Source organism: Pantherophis guttatus, chromosome 9 (genome assembly GCF_059756535.1).
Source record: "Pantherophis guttatus breed Tessera chromosome 9, ASM5975653v1, whole genome shotgun sequence".
Classification (NCBI taxonomy): Eukaryota; Metazoa; Chordata; class Lepidosauria; order Squamata; family Colubridae; genus Pantherophis; species Pantherophis guttatus.
The window spans coordinates 18,205,952-18,232,881 of record NC_142071.1 but is presented as its reverse complement, the minus strand read 5'-3'; the positions used below and the strand labels follow the sequence as shown (position 1 = coordinate 18,232,881).

General features: G+C 41.2%; 1 protein-coding gene across 1 annotated transcript; it reads left to right on the top strand.

The window, feature by feature from the left end:
• Positions 1-11,068: 11,068 nt before the first annotated feature.
• NRGN (neurogranin) lies at positions 11,069-24,319 on the top strand. The gene is made up of 2 exons (XM_087875858.1): positions 11,069-11,317; positions 24,105-24,319. Exons 1-2 carry the CDS (start codon positions 11,303-11,305, stop codon positions 24,309-24,311), a joined length of 222 nt encoding a protein of 73 aa, XP_087731984.1. The 5' UTR covers positions 11,069-11,302; the 3' UTR covers positions 24,312-24,319.
• The last annotated feature ends 2,611 nt before the right edge of the window (positions 24,320-26,930 follow it).

Here is a 26,930-nt window from a genome sequence, read left to right as displayed (position 1 = left end):
TGGTGAAATTGCTTATGTTTCAACAGGAAGTTGAACTCCCCCAGATCACATTTCCATCAATTATTTCCTAAGAGGATGAAGTTCCCAAAGGTTTCAGAATCTCTTTCCCCAGTTCAATCTCTCTTTAAAGGTAAAGGTAAAGATTCCCCTCGCACATATATGCTAGTCGTTCCTGATTCTAGGGGGTGGTGCTTATCTCTGTTTCAAAGCCGAAGAGCCAGCGCTGTCTAAAGACATCTCCGTGGTCATGTGGCCAGCATGACTAAATGCCAAAGGAGTACGGAACACTGTTACCTTCCCACCAAAGTGGTCCCTATCTTTCTACTTGCATTTTTTACGTGCTTTCAAACTGCTAGGTTGGCAGAAGCTGGGACAAGTGACGGGAGCTCACCCTGTTATGCGGCACTAGGGATTTGAACCACTGAACTGCCGACCTTTCGATCGACAAGCTCAGGTCTTAGCCACTGAGCCACCGTGTCCCTATTAATCTCTAAATGCAGTTAAATACCTGCCGGTTTTATCAGGAAGATCAGACAGGAAACATGACCGGAGAAGCTAATTCTACTTTATTGTAAACCTACATCAACAGAATCTTACAAGTCTGAAAATTTCTCCTGCCATCCCCTTTACAGCCTGAGAAACTAGGAAGGGTCCCTTCCGAGTTGCCCCACCCACTATCCAGCTGCAGGCTATATTCTCTCTTATTTAACCGTTCCCTAGGCAGCATCTCCTCTCCATATCTTCCAAGGTCTTTCCCACAAACCATCGCAACACTTGAATTACTTCTTCTTTAACTGAGAAGAGAAGGAAGGAAGTCTATATCAACAGCTCAGCTCAGTTTTCACATTTACAACATTCTCTGAGAGTATAAAAAAGCAATTGGCTAGTTATGTAGTTCTCATGGCAACATGTCACCTATAGTTCACTATTAAAAAAAGGTTGCATGGTGAGAGATTTCACCCTTTCCCAGCCAAATTATGTCTTGCCTCCTAAGGTTTGCTGTAGCTTCACAATGGTAAAATGGACTAAAAGCACAGCTAAGGTGATGATACTAAAAATAATATCTAAAAATAAGTCATTAGAGGACCAAGGTTTGCATATAATTTTAATCTGCTGGTGAAAAATATCTAGACATAATTAAGATTTAAATAGAAATTGTAGGAAGTTAGCACCCACCCCTTTCCTGGAAGAGTGAAATATTTTAGGAAATATGAAAAAGGCAGAATATTATATTTCCCTGGATGAGAAATATGAGAAGCATATTTTACAGACAAAGCAGCTCCCACCTTCCTGCCCCCCACCCTTTGTCAATGGGCCATTAAGGCCTGGGCCAGTCTATTCTACATAACAAAGATCTACCTCCTTCAGGCAGAGCCATAGTAGGAATTGCCAGATAGGATTAGCCCTCTACACAATAGCAGCAGAAACTCACCACATGTGACCTGGGAAGCACATGTGACCATCAGCCAGCAAGGCCCCCACCCCCTGGGAGTCTGACAACCAATCAGGAAACTCTTTCGGGGCCCCAAGAAATGCAGAGCCAGGGAGAGCATAAAAACCCGAGGATTTTCTGTATCTGCCCTTTTCTGTTCAGGAACTCAAGCCATGTGATCCTGTCCACCATTAAACCATCTTTCCAAGCAGTCTCCATGTTTCCAGTGTCTGTTTTCCCCACTTGGAGCAGAACCTAGAAGGAAGTTTCTTCCAACAAAATACAACACATTGTAGCATAGTTTATGGTCAGCCAATATATGAGCCAGATTTGAGCTAAAGAAGGACAAATTAAGATCCCTACTTTCTTTTGGGATGTCTGTCCTCCTTTTCAACCACACCTGGACTGGAAAAAATAGATTCTTTTAAATAGAGAATTATCTACTACTAAAAAGCTCTAGCTGTGATGGTAATACTGATAGAAGAGAATATTTGCTCAGGATTGAATTGTGGGGTCAAATGTTTCATTACCAATGCACTGATGATGTTACCTACTTTGGTAATGAAAGGTCTGCAAGAAAACCACCAAGCTCAGAGAATTCCAAAGGTCCTACTATACTAGTACTTATCTGACCTGTCTGATCTTGAAAATCTAAGCAGGTTTAGATCTGATTAGTACTTTGAAGTAAACCTGGAAGCCCAAGACAACAAAGCTAGATAGAGCTGAAAAATACATGCCATAAGATGGCAATGACAATCCATGGAAATAATGTACACGTAGGCACCAGATGTTGAGTTAGATTAGAAGACTTTATCTCTGCAAAGAAGGGCAGATAGAATAGAATTCTTTATTGGCCAAGTGTGATTGGACACACAAGGAATTTGTCTTGGTGCATACGCTCTCAGTGTACATAAAAGAAAAGATACATTCATCAAGAATCATAAGGACAACACTTAACAATAGTCATAGGGAACAAATAAGCAATCAAATCATATTAGCAAACAGTCAATATAAATCTTAAGGATACCAGCAACAATTCTTTCTAATTATCTGGGACTCATAGCATCCAGCCTACATGGTCAGTGTCGAGAGCAGCTGGAAGTTGTAGTTTAGCCCCATGAGAAGATCCAGAAACTTTCCACTTTTGTATAAAGCCACAAAAGCAATAGAATTATGCATGCAGAATAAGGCTGCTGAACGACACTGAACTTTCAAGAGGAGAGCATTTCCCTTTTCACAACACATGTTTTTGGTCAAGAAAAAGAGAAGAGCAGTGGGAAGATACAGGAAGATTCCAAACAAAATGACATCTAGTCTCCTGGAAAATTTGGGATAGTCCAGCAAAATTTTCTATGGATGTATATTAACTGTGCATTGATCTGTTTCCTGTTTTATGAGCATTTGGACTAAAGAGCTATATGCAAATAAACAGTGGCAAAAGGACACTGTTCGTTTTGTTGGAGGATGAAAACTGTCCTCTTTTATTAAAGTCTCTTGGGCTTCCTTCAACCTAATATGAACTTGAGGTTTTTACACTAAACAAAAAACAGGGGGGAAATCTAGCTGTGAAAGAAACTAGATATTGAGCAATGAGGAATCTAGGAAATGTCCAAAACTGAATTGCGAGAGCACCTGCTTAAGATCAAACAGAAAACACACTCCCTGCGGAGGATTATCAATAGAGTTTATAACACCCACTGAAAGAAAGACAAACCTCTCCTTTTTTTTTTTGTTGGGCTTCGAGCCACAGAAATGAAAGAACCTTTATTTAGAAGCCAATTTTAATATGAATATTCTTGAAAACATTGTCAAGACAAAAATGCAGAGGGGAGAATGACTCTTGGAAGAGTTAGAACCAAAACCTTTGCAACCAGCGATCTGTTGACAATGAGGATTTCAGAAGGGCTATAAAAACCTCTAATTTCAGAATCACGACTTGCTATCTGAATAACCAAAAAGAAGTAAAAATCACAGCATGGACCTCCTTTTCAGGTGAAAAGTCTCTCTCTAAACTGGGTGATTGGAGATTCATACTGATGGGCATTAAGACGGGCATTGAGAGGCAGTTTGTTGTAGTGGTGAAAGCATCAGGGTACAAACTGGGAGACAGTGAGTTCTAGTTCCACCTTAAGCATGAAAGCTGGCTGGATGAGTTAGAGCCAATCACCAGGAGACTGTGAGTTCTAGTCCTGCCTTAGGCATGAAAGCCTTCAAAATCTTTATCAATGGCTTTGACAAAGTGAGAGAAAGAATGCTCAGGAAATCATCACCCATCTCCTCCCACTTATGACTGTATGACTGTAACTTTGTTGCTTGTATTCTTACCATTTATATTGATATTGTTTCCTAGTATGATTTGATTGCTTATTTGTACCCTATGACTATCATTAAGTGTTGTACCTTATGATTCTTGATGAACGTATCTTTTCTTTTATGTACATTGAGAGCATATGCACCAAGACAAATTCCTTGTGTGTCCAATCACACTTGGTCAATAAAAAATTCTATTCTATTCTATTCTCAGGAAATTTGCAGATCATCAAAGTGGGACAGATTGTTAGGAACTCAGAAGAAAGGTTCAGGGTTCAAAGGGATATACAGTAGCTAGATTTGATATTGTCCCACAATATCACCTTGTCCAGATGTTTAATAAATACATATGCAGTTCAGTGGTGAGAAATGAAAGGTTCTTAACCCAGGTAGGAAAAACCGGACACACAAGATGTAAGATAGACAGTTCTTGGCTCAGCAGTATGATTTATAAGAAGGATCTGGGTATCCTGGTAAACCATAGATTAAACATGAGCCAGCAATGTGCTGCAGTTGGCAGAAGAGCCAATGTAGTTTTGGCTTGCATCAAGAGAGGTATAATATCAAGAGGGATAATAATTCTGCTTTATATTGCACTAATCAGACTACCTGAAATACTGTTCTGAGTTTTGGTTAAAACAAGAAGGATGCTGAAGAAAAAGTATAAAGAACAATAAAGATGGCATTACAGGGTAAATCCTATTATGCTTGTTTAAAAGATCTTGGTATATTTGGTCAACAGAAGGCAAAAGTGAGACATGATAGCAGTCTTCTTACACTTGAGAGGTTGTACAGGGAAGAGGGGGTGTATTTATTTTGCATAAGGTAGGGTGAGGACAAGAACTAAGGGTTCTAATTAGAACCAAGGTTAGGACAAGAACCAATGAACACAAGCTTAATGAAGAGAACCCCCCCCAAAAAAATCTAAATTTAAGATAAAGAATAATTTCCTGACTGTGATAACTGTTAAACTGTGGAACAGTCAACGTCATGGAGTTAGGTGTTCTCCATCACTGGGGGTTTTCAAAAGAAGGTTGAACCACCATTTGTCTGGATGGTCTGATAACTCCTGCCCTGGACAGAGGGTGGGATTAGAAGACTTCCATGATTCTCCCAACACGATGATTCTATTTTTCAAATTTTCTGTCTCTTTAGTCTGCTGGTCTGTCTCTGTTTCCTGGTCTGCAAAAGCTTTATAAATGGAACTCATCCAGTAGTGAAATTCAAATTTTTTTTTACTACTGGTTCTGTGGGCGTGGCTTGATGGGTGTGGCATGGCTTGGTGGGCATAGCAGGGGAAGAATACTACAAAATCTCCATTCCCACCCCACTCCAGGGGGAAGGATATTGCAAAAACTCCATTCCCATCCCACTCTGGGGCCAGCAAGAGGTGGTAATTGCTGGTTCTCCAAACTACTCAAAATTTCCGCTACTGGTTCTCCAGAACCTGTCAGAACCTGCTGGATTTCACCCCTGAACTCATCACTATAGCATTTAACTGGAATGCAGGAAACCAGGCTAAGTCCCATTAGAAAGGAGACAGAACATTTGAAGGCAGAACATTTTCATCCCCTTTGGCAGTCGTGCTTGCTAACGCAAGAAGCCAAACCATAAGAATTTCAGAGAAAGCTTCTTCTTTGGAGCAAGTGGATTTAAAAACATTTTGGTTTCATCACTTGAATGAGATTGGTTTAATTTTTGTTTTAAGTTAGGCACAATTCTTTTGCCTCAGCCTTTTGCTTTCCAGATTTTGGCTTGAAAGTCTGAGAGGAGTAATCTTGAATATCTGGAAGAAAATCTAGCTGGGGAAAGACTGCTGTGGATCCAAACATCGATATAGGCTGGTCTAATCTCTTATAAATCCACCACAGCTGGTGCAGTAACTGTTCTTAGCAACCTCTCTCTTTATTGCGATCTGCTTGCTGTAGAAAAATCAACACTTAGTCTTTAAACATCCTCACCACTGCAACACGCCATGCTGTTCAGCCTTATATAAATTCAAACAAAATTTGACAAGTATTGTAATCAACATGACAGTAATTGCCCCGATGTTTAGAGTGGCTACAGGCCAACATCTTTTTCTTCCAAGTAGAAGAACTAGAGAACTGTCTCAGCCATGTGCTACAACTGAATAATCGGCACCTTCGCTCCGAAAGAACCACAGCTTTAAATGGCTCTTGCTCAGCCAGGAGTGGCTGATGGGATTGAATGCAAATAGATCACATTGAAATCAGAAGAAAATGAACTTGCAAAGGTAGAGGCTAGATTAATGGTAGACTGCAACAGTGGAGAATATATGCAACTTAGAGTTGCATTGTTGGATTCTTGGTGTTCTCTAAGCTACTGTACTTTTTTCCTGCAGATATTTTATTATCCGGTCAGATAACTAATCAGTGCATGGCAAAGTTCACTCCCCCATTCACTGATGATGTTACCTAGTCTGGTGATGAAATGTCTGCAGGAAGAGAAGCAAGTTCTGAGAACTTAATACGCTGTGTTTATCTGAGTAGAAGCCATAAGAGAAGATTAACCCTTTCCTTTCATATCGGTTTCCTGATTTTAAAGATAGCCCTACCCCCCTAAATACTCTGAACTAAAAAGGGGAAGAAAGAGGCATAACCAGTGGTGGGATTCAGCCAGTTCGCACCACTTCAGGAGAACCAGTTGTTAACTTTCTGAGCAGTTTGGCAAACTGGTTGTTGGAAGAAATCATTAGGGCAGAGAACCGGTTGTTAAATTACTTGAATCCCACTGAGCTTCCCCCCTAATAGAACTAACAGGTTTTGATAAGGTTGCTCTGGATCAGTTAAACAGTGTAGGGCTACAAGTTTAACTCATATCCTCCCAACTCCAGTATTCACTTGGCAGTAATCCAGTTTAAATTAATCTGTGGAGTCCTTGCTGCTGCCTAATGATGTTGCCTAGTTTGGTAATAAAATATCTGCAGGAAAAACATCAAGCCCAGAGAGCACCAAGGACTTCACAATTCATGATCACAAGACTGAAAGAGTGGCTTTCAGTGGAATTTTATTTTTTTAAATTTTTTTTTATTATCAAATTTATATACCGCCCTTCTCCCGAAGGACTCAGGGTGGTGCACAGCCAAAGTAAAAAACATAGATACAAACATTAAAATACAGTTAAAAAATATATATGCGTTTGGCCCCAGAATTAAAAGAACAATAACAAACCTATTAAAAACATTTAAAAATGTGTTAAGCCAGTCCAGCTTGCTGAAAAAGATAGGTCTTCAGGGCACGACGGAAGGCACCGAGGTCTTGAATTCTTCATATCTCTGGGGGCAGTTGATTTCAGAAGGCAGGTGCCCCCACAGAAAAGGTCCTCCCCCCTGGGGGCCACCAGTCTACATTGCTTGGCTGATGGCATCCTGAGGAGGCCCTCTCTGTGGGAGCGCACAGGTCGGTAGCAGCAGGCGGTCTTGAAGATATCCAGGTCCTATGCCATGGAGCGCTTTAAAGGTAATAACCAACACCTTGAAGCGCACCCGGAAGACCACTGGGAGCCAGTGCAGCTCATGCAGGAGAGGTGTTATGTGGGAGCGCCATGCAGCTCCCGTAACTACCCGCGCGGCCGCATTCTGGACCAGTTGGAGCCTCCGGGTGCTCTTCAAGGGGAGCCCCATGTAGAGAGCATTGCCATAGTCCAGGTGAGAGGTGACGAGGGCATGAGTGCACAAGGAATCCCGATCTAGGAAGGGCCGCAACTGGCGGATCAGGCGAACCTGATAAAAAGTCCCCCTGGCTACAGGAGGATGCCCAAATTACGAGCCCTCTCCGTGGGGGCCGAAGACTCACCCCCAATAGTCAGTGATGGTGTCAACTGACTATATCGGGATGCCGGAAACCACAGTCACTCAGTCTTGGATGGGTTGAGTCTGAGCCTGTTCCTCCCCATCCAGATCCGCACAGCCTCCAGGCACTGGGACATCACTTCAAGAGCATCATTGGGGTAGCCTGGGGTGGAGATGTACAGCTGGGTGTCATCAGTGTACTGGTGGTACTTCACCCCGAAGCCACAGATGATCTCACCCAGCGGCTTCACATAGATGTTGAACAAAAGGGGTGAGAGAACCGACCCCTGAGGCACCCCACATATGAGGCGTCTCGAGGTTGATCTTTGCCCCCCTGCCAACACAAACTGTGACCAGTCCGAGAGAAAGGAGGAGAACCACCGTAACACGGTGCCCCCCATCCCCAACTCTTCCAACCAGCGCAGCATGATACCATGGTCTATGGTATCAAAAGCCGCTGAGAGGTCTAACCGGACCAGAACAGAGGAGCAACCCCTGTCCTGAGCCCTCCAGAGATCATCTACCAATGCGACCAATGCCGTTTCCATGCTGTACCCGGGCCTGAAACCTGACTGGAATGGATCTAGATAAGATGTTTCCTCCAGGTATTGTGGAAACTGTCGTGCAACCACACTCTCAACAACCTTCGCCACAAAGCAAAGGTTGGAGACGGGATGGTAGTTGGCTAATACTGCCGGGTCCAGGGAAGGCTTCTTGAGGAGAGGCCTCACCACTGCCTCTTTCAAGGCTGTGGGGAAGTAATCCTCACTCAACGAAGCATTGATAATTCCCTGGAGCCAGCCTCGTGTAACCTCCTGGGAAGCCAGTACTAACCAGGAGGGACACGGGTCCAGCAAACATGTGGCTGCACTAAGTCTCCCCAAAATCCTGTCCACGTCATCAGGGGTCACAGAGTCAAACTCTTCCCAGATAACATTCTCAAGACTATTCCTCACCACCCTGCCTGAATCTACCCAGTCAGAGTCCAAATCCCCCCGAATCTGTGCGATTTTGTCATACAGATATTGTCCGAAATCCTATTGGCAGAGAATCTCATGGACAATAGATCTAGTAAGTTCTTTTTTTCTGGCATCTTACTAGAAATTATTCCTTCTGCGTATCAGTTTCTGGGAAGCAATAAATATATATTGCTTTCTTCGTGCTAAGGATTTCCTATAAACACAGGATTGACACTTTGGAAAACAGAATGTTGAAGAAACTGGATCCTGATTTAATTCAACAGGTCTCTTCTGAAAAATATAACAGCAATCTCTCCTCTGTCTCAGTGTAACTGAGTTGTCCAAACATTAGTTTGGACAACTAATGGCATGTGCTTAAAATATGTTTCAAAACATGATGGTCAGTTGTTTGTGTGTGTTTTTTTTTAAAAAAAACTTTTTTAAAGCCCTTGCTAATGAGTGCATGCATACACACAACACATTAAGACAAGCCAAGGACAAGTTGCAAGATGGAGTGGGAGAATTCTAAGGTTGCATAGCAACGTCCAATTGCTTCCATTATTTTATGGAAGCACATTTTTTTAATGTAGGCAGGCAGCTCAGATGGGAGAAAGAAAACACACAGCTGAGCCACACTAATTCACACCCTCTCACTTTGCTCACACTCAGACAGAATTCCCCTCTTTCCTTAAAGTCTTGCACAATCGTAATGAGATTTTGGATTGCTGAGGCATGCCATCTGATCCATGCCTCATTTAAGTGAGGGGGGAAAGAATTAGTTAAATCTATCCACAGATTGGGAGTGAAATTTTAGTTTTTGTTTTATTATTATATCTATATCTCACTTTTCTCTTAAGAGATGACAAGCCTTCAAGACCTTTAAGTGATTAATTATATATGCTATATATGAACTCAGGAGTCTCAGGAAACCATGACAGACACTCAACAGCACAACTGGCAAGAAATAAATCCTAGAAGTCTTCACAGTTTGATGGTGAAGCAAAATTTACTTCTCTTATCATAAAATAATGTGAAGTATTAAGCCTCCTCTTGATAAGCTTATAAAACTGGCAGAATTCAGAAAGGATGACTGAGTTGACACAATATGAGAAGCCTGCTTAATAGACATACTCCACAGTGGTGAAATCCAAATTTTTTTACTACCGGTTGTGTGCGCGTGGCTTGGTGGGTGTGGCAGGGGAAGGATACTACAAAATCCCCATTCCCTCCCCACTCCTGGGGGAAGGATATTGCAAACTCTCCATTCCCACCCCACTCTGGGGCAGCCAGAGGTGGTATTTGCTGGTTCTCCAAGCCGCTCAAAATTTCCGCTACCAGTTCTCAAGAACCTGTCAGAACCTGCTGGATTTCACCCCTGATACTCCAGCATCTTGGGATGAAGTCTTCGGATGAACTTAGTGTGCCATCTGAATCCAGGATGTCCTCTATTTTACCTGTGCAGAAACTAAAATTTGAATCCAAAGCTTGTCCTTGGTTCTTGTAAACCAGAAATAGCTATTACTGTTTTGGATGATATGTTAGGCCTTAGATGAACATGATTTAACTAGATGAGATAAGAATGTGACCCTGTGGGTACAATATAAACTACCCTGTTTCCCCCCAAATAAGACATCCCCTGATAATAAACCCAATTGGTCTTTTGAGACCCTGGCATTAAGACCAAGCACTTATTTCAGGTTTCAAAAAAATATAAGACATGGTCTTATTTTTGGGGAAACACGGTAGTATGAAAGCAAAGACATCATATTGTTAACAAAGATCCATATAGTCAAAGCTATGGTTTTCCCAGTAGTAATAGATGGATGTGAGAATTGGACCATAATGAAGGCTGAGCACCGAAGAATTAATGCATTCAAATTATGCTGCTGGAGAAGATTTTTGAGAGTCCCTTAGACTGCAAGGAGACCAAATCAGTAAATCCTAAAGGAAATCAACCCTGACTCTTCTTTGAAAGGACAGATATTGAAGCTGAAATATTTTGGCCATCAAATGAGAAGAAAGGACTTATTGAAAAAGACCCTTATTTTGGGAAAGACTGAAGGCAAAAGGAGAAGGGGACAGCAAAGATGAGTTGGTTAGATAGCGCCATTCACACAATGAACATGAATTTGGGCCAATTCTGGGAGACAATGGAGGATGGGGAGAGGGGACAAATGCCTCACTGTCCATCGTGAAGGCCAGATCTGCCATCATCTGCAAGTCACTTTTCACCTATGTTTGTAACATTCCATGTTGCAACCAAGCTGCTTTATTATGTGTGTTCACACCACATATGTTAATGTCTAAGACCAATAAGTCCATTATGAATGAGGTTTGGTAGGGAATATAAATCAGCCATAAATGGGTCTCAACGCACTAATAAAAGTGACCTGCTGAGGTGGCCCTAAAATGTTGGGTGTGGTTTTTGCCCCACTGCCTTGTTTCTATGGCAAAGAGCTCTTGATGCTAGAGTGCCTGTCTCTTTAAGTATTTACGGGTGTTAGTTGGAAGCAAGGGGAGTTGCTGTAAAATAAGCTAGAGAGAGAGAGAGAGAGGGAGAGAGAGAGAGAGAAAGAGAGAGAGAAATTAAAAAGCACAAGAATCAGAGCTGCCTGGTTAGACTTGAGAAGCTGTCCTGGGTGCCACAGGCAGGAAGCTCTAGTCAACTTAAGCACCTGCCGAAGAGTAGATCTGAAGACAATCGGAGGAGAAAAGAAAGCAAGCTTTTCTTTCTTTGAAGTGGAGCAGAAAGCGGATCACAGACTTCCGAGCACCTATCAATCTCCCAGGATGGATTGCTGTAATGTATGTACAAATTATATTATACTTTAAAAAAGAAAAACCGTGTAGCACCAAATTTTGCACAGGAGGGGACAAACAACTACAGTCAAGGAACAAAAGCCAGGATTTTTCAGTGCTGCTGTTGTCATTGACAAAAGATTAATGAAAACAGTCTTTGGATTTCCAGCAAAACTGTAGGGGGTGTTAAGGGCTGAATCTTTTTCCTTAACGTCGCTAAAAAGCAGACTTCTCCACCTTGGCTATGGGTCTATGATGCCCTTTATGGGACATGGGAAATTAGAGAGTGGGAGTCATAGGTGGTCTTTTTTTGTATTTACTTGAGTTTGCTGACATTTTGGAGAATGAATGAAAGATGTGTATCCATGAAAAAGTAGATGATAGATAGATAGATAGATAGATAGATAGATAGATAGATAGATAGATAGATAGATAGATAGATAGATAGATAGATAGATAGATAGATAAGCAGGCAGGCAGACAGACAGACAGACAGACTGATTTGTTTTAGAACTATTGGATTCAACCAGCTTTTTTCATTTGTAGTAATTCCAAATTAATGTAGGTTAAGTGTTTTGTTTTAAACTGTTTCAGCCCCTTCCCCGACCCTCTTGACATCTTGAGAGTCAGCATCTCTGCCTGGCACAAACATTTCTAATTACTGGAGCGCTAAACATGAAATAACAACAGGGCCAGCAGAACTCTTAGTTTATGTGTGGGAGTTGTTGCTGATTTCTGTTCCTGTGCTACAGAGGGGAAAAAGAGAGAGAGAAAGAGGAGGAAAAAGCAGCAACATTCTTTTGCAAGGGGCGTTGAGATGGAAGCGTATCCTAGCCCCTGTTAATTAGAGGACCAGGATTAGGAATCCTTTTTCCATCTTACAAAACAGGAAAGAAATTAAAACATTTTATTTTAGATGAGTGGGACGTATTCTTTTATCTAGACAGTCTAGAGAAAAGAAGGACCGGGGGGAGGGGGATACATGATAGCAGTATTCCAGTATTTGAGGAGCTGCCACAAAGAGAAGGGGGTCAATTTATTTTCCAAGCACCAGAAGGTAAGGCAAGAAACAACGGGTGAAAACTAATCAAAGAGAAAGAAACAACCTAGAAATAAGGAGAAACTTCCTAACAGTGAGCACAACTCACCAGTGGAACAGCTTGCCTTCAGAAGTTGTAGGGGTTTCATCACTGGTGGTTTTTAAGAAAACACTGGACAGCCACCTATCTGAAATTGTATGGGGTCTGCTGCTTGAGCAGGAGGTTGGACTAGAAGACCTCCAAGGGCCCTTCCAGCTCTATTCTGATTGATTGAATGATTGACTTTTCAATGTGCGGGTTTGCATTTTGGAAGAACTCCAGATCAGGTGCAAATAATTGGCCCTTTCCAGATGTTTTGTACTACACTTCTCATCATTCCCAGTTGGGAGGGGAAGAAGTAAGCTCATACTTTTGGTGAAGTAGAAGGTTAAAGGATGCCAACTATTCTGGAGATGCCAACCATGCCCGTTTCCCACTTATCCAGATCATCTTTGCTTTGAAGAATGTCAAGTTAAAGTTTCACACATAGGCCAGATCCGATTTGGCGTTCATTCAAATCTCTGCTTAGTTGAACAGATTCCTTTCAGCCATCATATAGATATAAATTCATGCATGTAAGTACTGGCTTACTGTGTAAAACATCCGGCAGCTGCTGTCATAAGTTTTAAGTAGTGGATCATGTATAGTACTGTTGGATACAGAAGCTTCAGTATTACAGTTTCCTAGGCTATCTTTAACAAGGAAGAAAAAATATTTAAAAAGCAGCATACAATAAATGGCTATGATGTAACCAGAAACCAAACATCCTATCACTGAGCACACATCAAGAAACTGAATATTAGCCTGCTACTTGTGCAAATGCCCTTGGTACGCCCCATCTACTTCCCTTTGCAATTATGACTGCTGCTTTTATGCCCCAATCTTCACTAAGATGGCTTTTGAAATTGTCAACGTATTCTGCAAAGCACCTGAAGGCAGGACAAGAAGCAATGGATGGAAACTAATTAAGGAGAGAATGAACCTACAACTAAGGAAGAATTTCCTTACAGTGAGAACAATTAATCAGTGGAACGACTTGCCTCCAGAAATTGTAGGTTCACCAACACTGGAGGTGTTTAAGAAGAGATTGGACAACTATTTGTCTGGAATAGTATAGTTTCCTGTTTGAGGAGGGGGTTGGATAAGAAGACCTCCAAAGTCCCTTCCAACTCTGTTCTGTTTTGTCCAACCTTAGGGGACTGGAGGCTAAAACATATAAAGAATGATTGCTGGAATTGTGTATGTCTAGTTTAATGAAAAGAAGGACTAGGGGAGACATGATAGCCATGTTCCAATATCTCAGGTGTTGCCACAAATAAGAGGAGGATCAACCTATTCTCCAAAGCACATGAGGTCAGGTCAAGAAGCAATGGATGGAAAATAATCAAGGAGAAAACCAACCTAAAACTAAGGCAGAATTTCCTGACAGTTAGAACAATTAATTAGTGGAATGATTTGCAAAGTTGTAGGTGCTCCATTCCTGGAGGTTTTCAAAAAGAAATTGGACAACCATTTGCTTGAGCAGGGGGTTGGACTAGGAGATCTCCAATGTCCCATTCTATTCTATTCTATTCTATTCTATTCTATTCTATTCTATTCTATTCTATTCTATTCTATTCTATTCTATTCTATTCTATTCTATTCTATTCTATTCTCCCCTTCCCACTCCCACTCCCATTCCCATTCCCATTCTTATTCTATTCCCTACTTCACGAATGGAATACTTAGAGAATTTTATCACTGATGGTTCTTCCCTCCAGTGATTTTCCAGGGCTACTTCTGTCCTTTCCCTATTGGTCTGCGGCCATGAACAAATAAAAGTTCATTCAGGAAGAATGATTGGGCATCTCTGTACCAATGGCTATTGCTCAGGAGCATCCAAGAGAGAGAGAACAGGAAAGCATGCAAAGGTTGTTTGCTCCTTGGAGATGATGGTGGAACAAGCAGCAATTGGAAGGAATGCTAGAATCACTAAGAAATCTTTGGCTCTCTTCCCCTACAGTTCCAATGAAGTGAGTTGCAGCTCACAAAAAGTAAATAAAAATTGTTAGCCAGAAAAGGAATGACCAGATTCCTGACTTTTTTGCCACCTTAGACTAACACAGATCTTCTTCTAAAATGTCCACCTCTCCTTTTGAGCTCAATCTGCATAATGACCAGAATTGCTCTGTTTCAATAGAGGATGACATTCCATGACTGTTTTTCTCCTTCTAGCCATGCTTGGTCAGGTCAGCGTGTAAGAAGCAGTCACAACACAGGAAGGATGTTTTAGATAAGAGAAATTGACCTCCCTGACTTTGGCAGATGCTTCTTTGCACCATCATTCAAATCTGCATTAATTCATGTGCAACAGACTCTTAAAATATAACTGGTTGTTTCCTATCCCTCTGAGAGACAGATGGCCCATCTCAAAAAACCCATGCAGGACTGGCATTGAACAAAATGTAGATGGTCAACAACCAGGAAACAGGGCAATAAACTAAACTAGAAAGTTGAAAAATGAACCATTGCAAGAAGGCAAAGATAAACCATTTTGCTATTACTTGAATATGTTCTTGAAGATCCAGGAATCAAATGCCAGTTATGCCATTGTTTTTAACAGGTGTCCTCTGTGCTTTGGCATATTAGAAGAAATCTGCCAAAGCACAGAGGACACCTACAAGTTATTCAGCTGTTTAAAAGTATGGGAACTTCACATGTTTCAAAAAGAAAAGAGAAATATTTGCAGAGTCCACCCATTCTATTTAGTACCAGTTAGCGTATTTGTAATGGAATGCCCTGAATCTGTTCTCATCAATTAAAAGCGTAGTTATTAAGAGAAAGCTCACCTCCCTGCTAATGCCTTGACCCAGAAATTCTTCCAAGTCCATGAAGTTATCATAAAGCCAGAAGTTAGCTTTCTAAACCAGATAAGGTGCACATCTGTTCCAGCTCCTAGAAGTTTGGAAGTATTTCAGCTGGGAGATGGCAGACCTCTTGTTACTGTATTCAGATTAAACTGGCCCACATGTTTGCAGAGTTCAGAACTTGGTGCAGTCTTGGTGTACCTTTAGGCCTTTGTAAAGTTGGAGTGGCATTCAAGAGTGAAGGTGGGTTAGGGATGTCTGGCTCCTGAGCTACCCTACCTTCCCCGGCTTCCTATAAGGAACAGAAGCGCAAAGCCTATTTCATAAGGACAGCAGCTCCCAGCCCTCCTTGTCAGCTGCTGCCAGTATTTAGTGAGTTAAAAATAAACTTGATAAGCTGAAGACCTGATCAAGTCAGAGAGAACAGGGAACAGGGTTAAGAAAACCTACTTTCTAATCTAGACATGCCCTTTTCTGTCTTCATGGCACCCACATTTCTTCTGCAACCAGTTATTGGAACATAACGAATAAGGCGAGCTATCCATCCACATTTCTCCTGAAGCCCCAGAAGCTATCCAGACTGGGTGGAACCAAATCTTTTGGCATGTGAGGGGCAGGCTGAGAGATGTATAAGGAGTCTTATAGATACTTAACTACCCATTTCTCCCTTGAAACTCCTAGAAACCACACCACAAATGGGTTGTTTCTCGGCCAAAGACATGCTATATGAAGCCCTCCACCAGCTGAAGTTGGTGTCCTGCTTTTCAGAGCTCAGTACTGGTTTTTCCAAAGGAAAGGAGAATGTTCCCATTAGCAGGGGCTGACAGTTCTTTTCCCTTTTGAATAATGTGTGTCATTCCAAGTAATGCATTACCAGCAAACCATAGTGGGTGAAAGTTAGAAGTAAAGTTTGAATTATTGGAGGAGTCATTCTGTTTGCTTGCTAGCAGTGATGAAAGGTGAGAAGTCCTAGGCCTTAAGGTTTGTTGCTAAAAGTCTTTCCCCCCAAGGTGGATGTCATTCACAGCTGAAGTGAGAAAGCAAAGTTGCAATCCCAGTTTACCTGGAGTTCAAAAAGTCAGCATTTTTGGTTCAAAGTGCAAGGCAGGAAACATTTGGGAAATGATTGAGAATTCCAGGCAGACTGATGTGATTTGGAAAGACAGGCTGGCCTGCCATAAAAGTTGCTTTGTTTCACCCTGAACCCTAGTAGAGCAAGTGAAGATCTTCACTGAGACACAGTTGATATCAGTAAATCCTGATTACAGGAGATTAATTGCTTGGGAACAGTCTACTCTTAAGCAAGTCATCCTATCTAAGGAGGCTTTTTACACAACCTGGTGCTTCCTTGCTTCAATTTTCCAACATTGTCTACAGTAATGGCAACATTCCCATGGGCTCAGTATTTCCAGAGGCAGAATATGTCAGGGTCAAAACTGTCCAGGATCTTGTTCTACTCTCGTCCTTCATCTTCTACTGACAACTCACAGGTCAGATAAGAGGAAACATAGCCCATAGATACATAATGGGCAATGCAAGAAGCTCAGAAGGGACCCTGTGAGAGCAGGAGAATTGGACTTTCAGACTCACAAGATTCTGTTAATGTAGCTTTACAATAAAATAGAATTAGCTTATCTGGTGTGTTTCCTGTCTGGGCCACCTGGTAAGGCTCACCCAAAGGAAGAACCACTTCACATCCTGCCCAAGGACTTCCAAACATCTAGAACTAGCATTGCAGAGGTGCCACCACAGAGAAGGATTGTCAACCAGTGAGATCCACTGCTGTTCTTGGAGGGGGAAAAAATTAACCAAGTGAAGCTTTTACTGAGTAAAACACGGCCTTTAGTTAATAGCAGTTGAAAGTTGGGGCTTGTTGAAAGTCTTGCCACAAAGTGAGAATGGAGTAAAGGTGCCTACAAAGGACTGAAGAAGCTGAGCCAAGGACAAGGCAACGAGAAACTGGAAACAGCTTTCCTTTAACTCCATTGAGGGATGAAGGTCGTATGTTATCATCAAACAGACTGACACATTCTCAGAGCACATCTCAAGTATCTACTTCTCAATTATTCAACACGGAGGCAGAAAAATGGGTCACTGATGCTGGTACTCATATATCTCCTTAAAAGCCAGGAAGGTTTATGTGGCACCTGAAAGATGAACAGGGACATTGTGGCATCAATTTTCAAAGCCAAAGACCCATTTCTGAAAATTAGTGAGGTGTTACACTTAGCTGAATAATCTGGGTCTCTTTTCCAAGCCCATATTCTCCTCTATGATTTTTTATATGTTATCCGTTTTCAGCTTTGGCCTTTGTTTTTTGTTTTGTTTTTTTCTATTTTCTATCTAGTAGATGGCTACACAATTTTTAAGCAAGCATATACAGTATTTAAAATACCTATTCTAATATACCAAAATTAGGCAAAATTATGGATACAGTATGTACATTTGGGAAAAGTAGCATAGCAAAATGAAGGAAGGAAGGAAGGAAGGAAGGAAGGAAGGAAGGAAGGAAGGAAGGAAGGAAAAGAAAAGAATATACAAAATAGGATACAATGGGAGAAACATAAACAGAATATGCAAAACATGCCTATTTAAAAGTTTAAAAACAACACAGAACGTTAAGACAAATTTCAGGTTAGAAACACATACAATTAACCAAAGCCAACAGTGACAAATTACACAAAAGTTCTACAAGGAATGAAGAACAGGGTATGAACTGAGAATCTTCCTTTTTAAATACTTGGCCTCACAAATGTAATTAACTAGTGGAAGGAAAACAATTTTATCAAGCAACTCCCTTTTTGGCTTGCTGGTGAGAAACGTCAGGAGGTTTTTATTTGTTGCAACTTCATTAAAGACAAGAGTTTTTCCAAGAAGAAAAGAAGGCCAGATGGTTACCGTGGAGTTGGGAAACCTGAAGGAAACAGTCAAATGATCTTAGATAAAGAGCAGAGAAATGTTTAAGCATGATGATTACCAGGGGAAAGTTGACTTTTATTTGGAAGTTTTGAGTAGCAAATGCATAGAGAAGGCTGACCTTTTGCAAGGACAGATGCCTGTTGAACTATAATATTTTCTAGTATTCCTGTTGATGTTCTGATGGCTCTTTGGACTCGTCACAGAATTCCTGTCCTTGTTTTTCTCTAATTTTGAATAGCTGTCAAGTGAACACTTGGTATCTTTAACAGCTAGCTAGCAAAGCCCAGAGTTGGTCTTTGGTCAGAAAGTCACTATATTCATCACCCATGATGCTTTCATAGATTATCACAGGAGGGCATTATGACTTTAATTTAAATGACTTTCCATTGTTTCCTTAGTAAATGTGCCAATGCAGAATAGACTTCCTACCACATAGCCCTTTGCTAAGTTTCTCTTCTAACTTGGAACCCATCCTTTATCTATAACCTATAAGTGGAATATGTTGCCTGTTCACACATTATACTAATTTAGAGCTAAACCAGGGTTATTAAAAAAAAGATAATAAACTACTGTTTACAAATTCTGATTGCTAAGCTATGATATGGTCATACTGAGTTTTGATTTAGTATGCTGGGTGAACGAAGCCTCTAGTTAAATATGCATTTGTATATAGAATGTGGAAGGATCTTGCAGGATGAGGAGAAGACATGCTGCCTAGGGAATTATCAGATAAAAGGCAAAATCCAACAGCTGCTTAACAGTTAACACAGGGCTATCAAACTCCCAGCCCATGGGCCGGATGTGTCACGCGCTGGCCACGCCCACACTTGGTTTAGTGGAGGGGAAAGTCCTGATATATCACATGACACCATCATGATGACATGAGTTTGACACCCCTGAGTTATCAAAAGAAACTTAGGAAGGATCCGCCCTAAATTAATCAGGCTGTAAAAAAGACCCCGGGAAATTCGTATTTTCAGACTTGCAAGATTCTTTTAATATAGCCTTACAATAAAGTAGAATTAGATGCTCTGGCTGTGTTTCCTATTTGGTTTACCTGGGATAGTTAGCAGCATTTAAGCCCACTCCAATTTCATAGATTAATTTAGAATAGAGTATGAATTAACACACTATGTCATCAGTCCACCACAATTTATACAACTGAGCTTTGTACAATGTGTAAATTTCCTCCCATTTGTAACAGCTTTCTCACTTGTCTAATGGGGGTCAATCAAAGCTCTGCAGTTCAAGGACACAGTTGTCAGGAAAGGCCGATAGTACAGACATAGTGTAGAAGCCAGGAGGATATCTCATGGGCTCGAATATTATTAGGCAAATAATACTACTTAATTTGCACGATTTAGTTATCTAAAGTATTTATATGGCCACCAAATGTGGATTCTGAGATTCTGAGCAGCATGCAATACATCAGAAATCCAAACAAAAATAAATAATTTTAATTAAAATCTAAAACATTAATAGGTGACCAGGAATCACAATCCTATCCTTCTCCAAGATGTTATCATGACAGACACCCTGGTCCTCATCTGTGCTTCTCGGTGGATGTTCATTACTGAAACCTATAAGATGTCTACCAATTTCTTAGACTTGTACTATCTCTTTACATGCATGCGACTCCTTAAAAGACACTTGAGCAAGTAGGCAACTTTTCAATCAAAATTAAGTAATCAGTCAATCATTTTCTTTCCATCATTGACAAGAAAAACAAAACAGTCACAACTGTTTAGAGTAGAACAATCCATGAAATCATATAACAAAAACAAGTGAAATGATAAGTTAAAGTTTAAGAATAACAAGGTGGTATATACAATTTATATAAGGCAATTAAATTATTGTTTGTAATAATGGAACACTAAAATTACCGATCTCACATATATAGAACCACTATAATAGTAAAAGTCATTGAAAAGTCATAATTATTATTATATCTAAAGAAAATGTAGTGATGTAATGTGTATGGAAAAATAATATATAAGGAGTGATTATGGTTTCAAAACTGAAAAGAGTTAAATTATATCTTTTCTATCTATGTTGTTAAAGCAACTAAAGTAAGCTAATGAAAATTAAGACAAAAATTTAATTCAATTGACAATAAAACATTGCTATACAGACAGTAAGACATTACTAAATGAACAGCTGCAACTATCTGACATAATTTAATCTTTATTGATAGAACCTTGAAACTTTGATTCCTGTCTCATTTCCTTTGTGTATTTGTTGTGTGATTCCCTTCAGCAACCAAATTGACTTATTTTTCCCCACTATAATGGGGAAAATTCATTGATTCATTTATTAATAATATTTGTAGGCAGCTCACTCAGAAAAACTCTGGGCAACAGACAGAAAAATGATAGGATTTTTTTCTTTTAAATCTAGTCTTTCCAAAGAACTTCTAAGTTTATCTCAAGGAATTGTGGCATTGCTCTTGATCAGAGGTCTTCAAACTTGGCAGCTTTAAGACTTGTGGACTTCAACTCCCAGAATTCTCCAGCCATTCTGGGAGTTGAAGTCCACAAGTCTTAAATCTGCTAAGTCTGAAGACTTCTGCTCTTGATAATAAAGGAGCAAAAAACTATGGTTCGGGATGGGGTAGGGTGGAATGATCCAAATAAACCAGAATATTGTAAAAAGTGTATGTGGAAATGAATACATGTCTTCATGATTGTTTTTTTGCAAGAATATTTGCAAATTGAAGCAAAAATGAATGAATTTAAGATTGGAGGTCAGAAACTGTTTGTGAAACTTGACTAATTCCTGTCTATGGAGATTCTCAATCATCCAGACTATGGTTATTGTCACACAGTGCTTTTCCAAAAGGCATCTGGACTTTCTTGTTGGTGTTTTTTTCATTGAAAATGTTTCACTTCACATCCATTAAGCTTCTTCAGTTCTTCAGACCTGAAGCTCATTGGATGAGAAGTGAAATGTTTTCAAGGGGGAAAAAAAATCAGGAAAGTCCAGATGCCTTTTGGAAAAGTACCTTTGGACTGACTTAATTTATTCTGGATCTTTTATTGGATACAGTTCAGCAAGAGCAAGAGCACTTATATACCACTTCACAGTGCTTTACAGCCCTCCCTAAGTGGTTTACAGAGTCAGCCTCTTGCCCCCAACAATTTGGGTCCTCATTTTACCGACCTCGGAAGGATGGAAGGCTGAGTCAATCTTGAGCCTGGTGAGATTCGATCTGCCAAACTGCTGGCAGCCGGTGATCAGCAGAAGTAGCCTGCAGTACTGCACTCTAACCACTGCGCCACCGCGGCTCAATAAAGATCTTAAAGATCATAAACTTTATAAATTAATGATGTGTTGTATGAAGACAATATTGTACTGTATATCTTATTGTCTGTCCTAGATTAGCTACTAATCAGCAAGTAGAACTTTCAGCCCTCGCTTATTTTTGTCCCAGACATCAGAAAAGCTTAGACTATTTACAAAATCTTGAATAAAATATGGTAACTTTTATATCTGCCCTCTTCCTTCTCTGTCAAAAGAGAGGGAGGTTATCCATTAAATTGTATAAGCTGCTCTCATCTTAAAAATCACAAAGTTTTGCCCACACAGGAGGTTAAAAAAAGGGAACTGCAAATAGCAGGGAGTTACCCACCCCAAGATGGACTTATATAACCATTCCCCAGCTGTGCAATGTTAATGTACTGAATACACACACACATACAAACATGGAAAATGCAATGCAGCGCAACCAGTGTGGCATTTTTCAACGTCTAAACACAACACATCTCAAAATAGCTTGCAGGGGAGGAATGTAAGCACTCAAGAGATCCGTTCATGTATAATGAAATGATAAAATACATTTTTTAGAAGGCAAGCACATTTTTCATCTGGCCAGTAAGAGGCATTTAAGCTCTGTCGGTCATTTGTAACAGTCTAGTAAACTTACAAAGATTTTTTTTTTCCACAGTAGAGTGCTGGAGAGTGAGTTAAATATGGTTTATTCTGAAGACATCTCTGTGGTCATGTGGCCGGCATGACTAAATGCCAAAGGCGCACGGAACGCTGTTACCTTCCCACCAAATGTGGTCCCTATTTTTCTACTTGCATTTTTTACGTGCTTTCAAACTGCTAGGTTGGCAGAAGCTGGGACAAGTAACAGGAGCTCACCCCATTATGCGGCACTAGGGATTCGAACCGCTGAACTGCCGACCTTTCGATCGACAAACTCATCAGTCACTGAGCCAACAGCATATATAGTTTAGGAGTTTAGGAACCTATTCAACAGAATGAATCGGAGTCCTTCCAAACACAGAAAAGCTGTCCTGTGACATGCAAAGAACTAAGCAAAATTATACCTACTGCCATCTAAAGAACTCAGTCCCCATAAGATTTAGTTATGTAACTGCCCTATTTGAGTTCAGAACATGTGTTTGAATGACACACTCGTCAACACTTGGGGAAACAACACCTCTCCTCAGCTAAATTGAGCAGCAAGAGAGATAGAACAGCAAAATCCCATTTGAAAGTGGCAAAGACAGATAGAAACCTACCCCTGGGCACTTGTATCTGATACATGTAGTACATTTTTGTAGGAATCCTGCCTTGCACCCTTTGAATACAATCCTAGTTAATGTAGAACTGAATTCCTGATGATTTCATTGATACAGCCATAGCATTTTTAAAAAAAAACAATACATGTATTTTCCAGTAGTGGGTTCACCTTCGCTATTGGTTCAGAACTGTGAGAGCGCATGGCGCTTCTGTGCATGCGCAGAACCTTCTGCACATGCGCAGAGTGTCCTTGATGATGTCCGGGCGGGTGAGCGGAGCCTCCCTTCTCCACCACTACCGGTTAGTCCTGGTTCAGTAGAAACCCACCAGTGATATATTCCCAGGAAAGGTAGATAAGGCAGGATCAGAATGTCAGCACCTCCTGAGCATACTGGTGTGCTCCAAATCAGTTGGCGATGTCCATTTTTCTCTCCAAATTCATGGAGACTTAACCCTAACCCTAAGTGGATTTGCCCCCCAATGGGATTTTCCTAAGAATTTTACCAGGAAGTGTAGGCAAGGCAGGATTGAAAAGTCAGCACCCTTCTAAGCATACCAATGCACTATGAATCTGTTGGCAAAGTTCATTTTGCTCTCCAAATCCCCAATGGGATTTTCCCATGTATTTTCCCAGGAAATGTAGAAATGGCGCAATCAAAAAGCCAGTGCTGTCCTAAGCATATAGTCACACTCCAAATAGGTTTGCGATGTCCATTTTGTTCTCCAAATTCATGGAGACCTAACCCTAACCTTAGGTGGATTTGTCCCCAATGGGATTTTCCCAAGAAACATTAATAAGACCATATCTAAAAGTCATTACTGCCCTAAGCATACCTACACATTGGGAATTGTAGGTAAAGTGGGTTTGTAAAGTCAATGCCTTCCTAAGCATACCAATGCACTCCAAATCTATTGGCAAAATCAATTTTGCTCTTTGAATTCCTAGAGACCTAACCTTAGCCCTGTGGATTTGTCCCTAGGAAACATAGATAAGGCAGGCTCAAAAAGTCATTGTCCTTTAAAGAATACCTACGTGCTATGTATCTGTTGGTCATGTCAATTTTTCTCTCCAAATTCATGCAGACCTAACCCTAACCCTAAGAAGATTTGCTCCCAATGGGATTCCCCCATCTCCTAGTCAGCCATCTCAAGGCCAATGAATAATGTATGGCTTCTCAATATTTTGCTGCCACTGCCTATCCCAAAGAAGTTCTGCAAAAAATCCCCTCTATAACCCCATGAGATAGGTCTGGTAACCATTCTTCAACCATCTGTCTTTGGTCTTCCCTGGTCATGTTTTTTTTTTATATAATATGGCAACCGGTCTTCCTTGACAGCATTGGCCAAAAGCACACCTGTGGAGGTAAGTTGACGCAAAGAGCAGGCAGAGTTTCACTGGTGCTGATTTTGTATTCTCATCAGGAAGGAGCTTGCACCAAACTGGATGAAGACATCTTGGATATTCCATTAGACGATCCAGATGCCAATGCAGCTGCTGCCAAGATCCAGGCCAGTTTCCGTGGCCACATGACTAGGAAGAAGATTAAGGGGGGTGAAATTGAACGCAAAAGCAAGGACCCCGAGTGTACAAGCAGCACCCGGCCTGGAGACTTGCGTAACGGAGATTAAGCAGCCTGGTAAGGATTCTCCTCATCTCTTCCTGATAACATATCATTTCAGGCTCTTGTGAGATAGCTTTTCCTAAGCACCTACTATATCCTACTGTTCTTTCTCTCCCCACCAAAAATAACCCTGTGAGACCATGATAGACTGGCCAGAGTGAAAAGCTCAACACCTGTGAATCATTCTTACATCCAACTGGCCTACTAGAGCAGGAAGGCAGGGGATGTTGCAGACCCCAACCATCAAGGAAATACATCTGATGGAATCTGGCAGAAGGACCTTCTCTGTGATGGTTCCCTCTGTTAGGAATACCATTGCCCCAGAGATAAGACCGGCCCCTCCCAGTTGCTTTACCGCAAAGCCTCGGAGACATGGTTTTGTCAGCAGGCTCAGGGACCCAATTCAGAGCCAATCACGTGACTTGGTTTATTAAAGGTTGGGGAAGGTGAATTTTTAACTGTGGGGTTTTCAATGTTGGAGTCATTGTGTGTGAATTGGGAAGCTATATAAATTTGTTTAATAAGTAAATAATACCAATGAAAGAGAACATTTGTAGCTCAGGGTTGAACTATGGAGTCCTTGGTGCTCTCTGAGCTTGGTTGCTTTCTTCCAAATGTTTCATTACACAACTACAGTGCTAAAAAAAATAACCAAGCTCAGAGAGCATTAAGGACATCAGAAATAAAGGAATAAAGAAACAAATTCTAGTTGCTGTAATGCACAAAACTGGAGAAAGATTTGTATCTTAACGAATCAAAACATAAGTGCTATTGGGTTCACAAAATTGTAGTTTTCAAAGGCCATTCCCCAAATTGGCTCCCTGCCCATAGTATCTATTTCCATACTCTAGAAATTTCTAGGATTTTTCCATAACAAAAATGTTCATCTTCCTCGCTGCTCAGTTCATTATTTTCCTAACAAAAAGCAGCAGTATTGAACCTCTACATGCGAAAGAACATTGAGATACTGTAAAACATACAGAGTGATATGTGACACACAACTCATGCCAGCTTGAACTGAACTCATGAACCCACCACAACAAAGAAATCCTTAATGATTTTTACATAAACAAAAGTGAAGAACTCACGACGAACAAGCCATGCTGGCGAGCTTGTCCTGGGTGTGCATCATCAGTTGATAATCTGGGGCAGGGGTCTCATAGGAATTGAGATCTGGAGGAAAGCAGGCCGAAGAAACTCTAGCTTAGAAGGCTTTACCTGACATACTTAGCCAGTGTAGGGCTCCATTGTCATTCCTATCTCTGGCTTTATGGCAGACATGTGCAATTTATGGCCTCTGGGTCACATTTGGTCCTTTGGCTGTCCATGTCTGGCCCGTGTGAAGTCAATCAGAAATTGGAAATAAAATGTAAATAAGATGTAGCATGCACTCTTACCCATAACAGCTAATCAAAACCATTTAATTCACTGCTTTTTTATAAAGGGATAAAATTAATATTGAGCAGAATTAAGTTCAGCCTATTGGTTCGACCCTCCACACCAGTCCCAGTTTCTTGTGTGACCCCATGGGAAACTTAATTGCCCACTCCTTTTCTATGGGTTATGTGGAGACAAAAGCTGTGGATTCCATAAAGAGGTGGGCTTCCCATAATTTAACAACCGGTTCACCCCAGCACCGAAAATATGCATGGCACACACACGCACTTGCATGCATACCTGCGGCTTTAAAAATGCAGCTAAATAGGATGGCAGGGTCCCAATACTCCCATGTTACACCTCTCCTGCGTGACTTGCATTGGCTGCCGGTTGCCCTCCGGGTGAGATTCAAGGTGCTGGTGATGACCTATAAAGCCCTACATGGCTTAGGCCCAGGATATCTGTTGGACCATCTGCAACCAGCAACAGCTTCCCATCGCCTGGTGCGTTCTCACAGGGAGGGCCTACTCAGGGTGCCGTCGGCTAGACAATGTCAGCTGGCAACCCCCAGAGGTAGAGCTTTCTCTGTGAGCGCACCCACCCTTTGGAATCAACTCCCCCCTGGGGCTCCGGTTGGCCCCTGACCTTCGCACTTTCCGCCGCGAGCTAAAAACATGGCTGTTCAAATTGCCCAGCCTGGACTGATGAGGTTTTGATTATTTTTAATGTGTTTTATGTGTTTAATATGCATTTTTAACATGTTTTTATTTGGATTGGGATTGTATTTCTTAATTGTTGTGAGCCGCCCTGAGTCCTATGGAGATAGGGCGGCATACAAATCAAATTAAATATAAAAAAATAAATAAATAAAAAATATCGCCTGGGCAGGTGGGCAGGGGTGGGTGGGCATGGGCAGGTGGGCAGGTGGGCAGGTGGGCAGGGGTGGTCACAACTACCAGTTTGCCCGAACCAGTACGAACCGGCTGAATCCCACCCCTGATTCTATACCCTGTAGAACTTTCCACAAGGGTTGCCCCATTTTTCAATCTCATCTGCTTACCCCATCTCCTGTGCTATTCTTCCATTTTTAGGGAGCTTCTACAATACCCTTGTGCACCTACCAATGCTGCCTGCAAGGAGGATGTGGGTCAAGAGACCAAGCTAGTAGCTACAATCGTGGGGCCGATGCCTTGCCCTTTTCATATGCTTTTTTAAATTTTACATAACAACTTGACATACATTTTTTTTG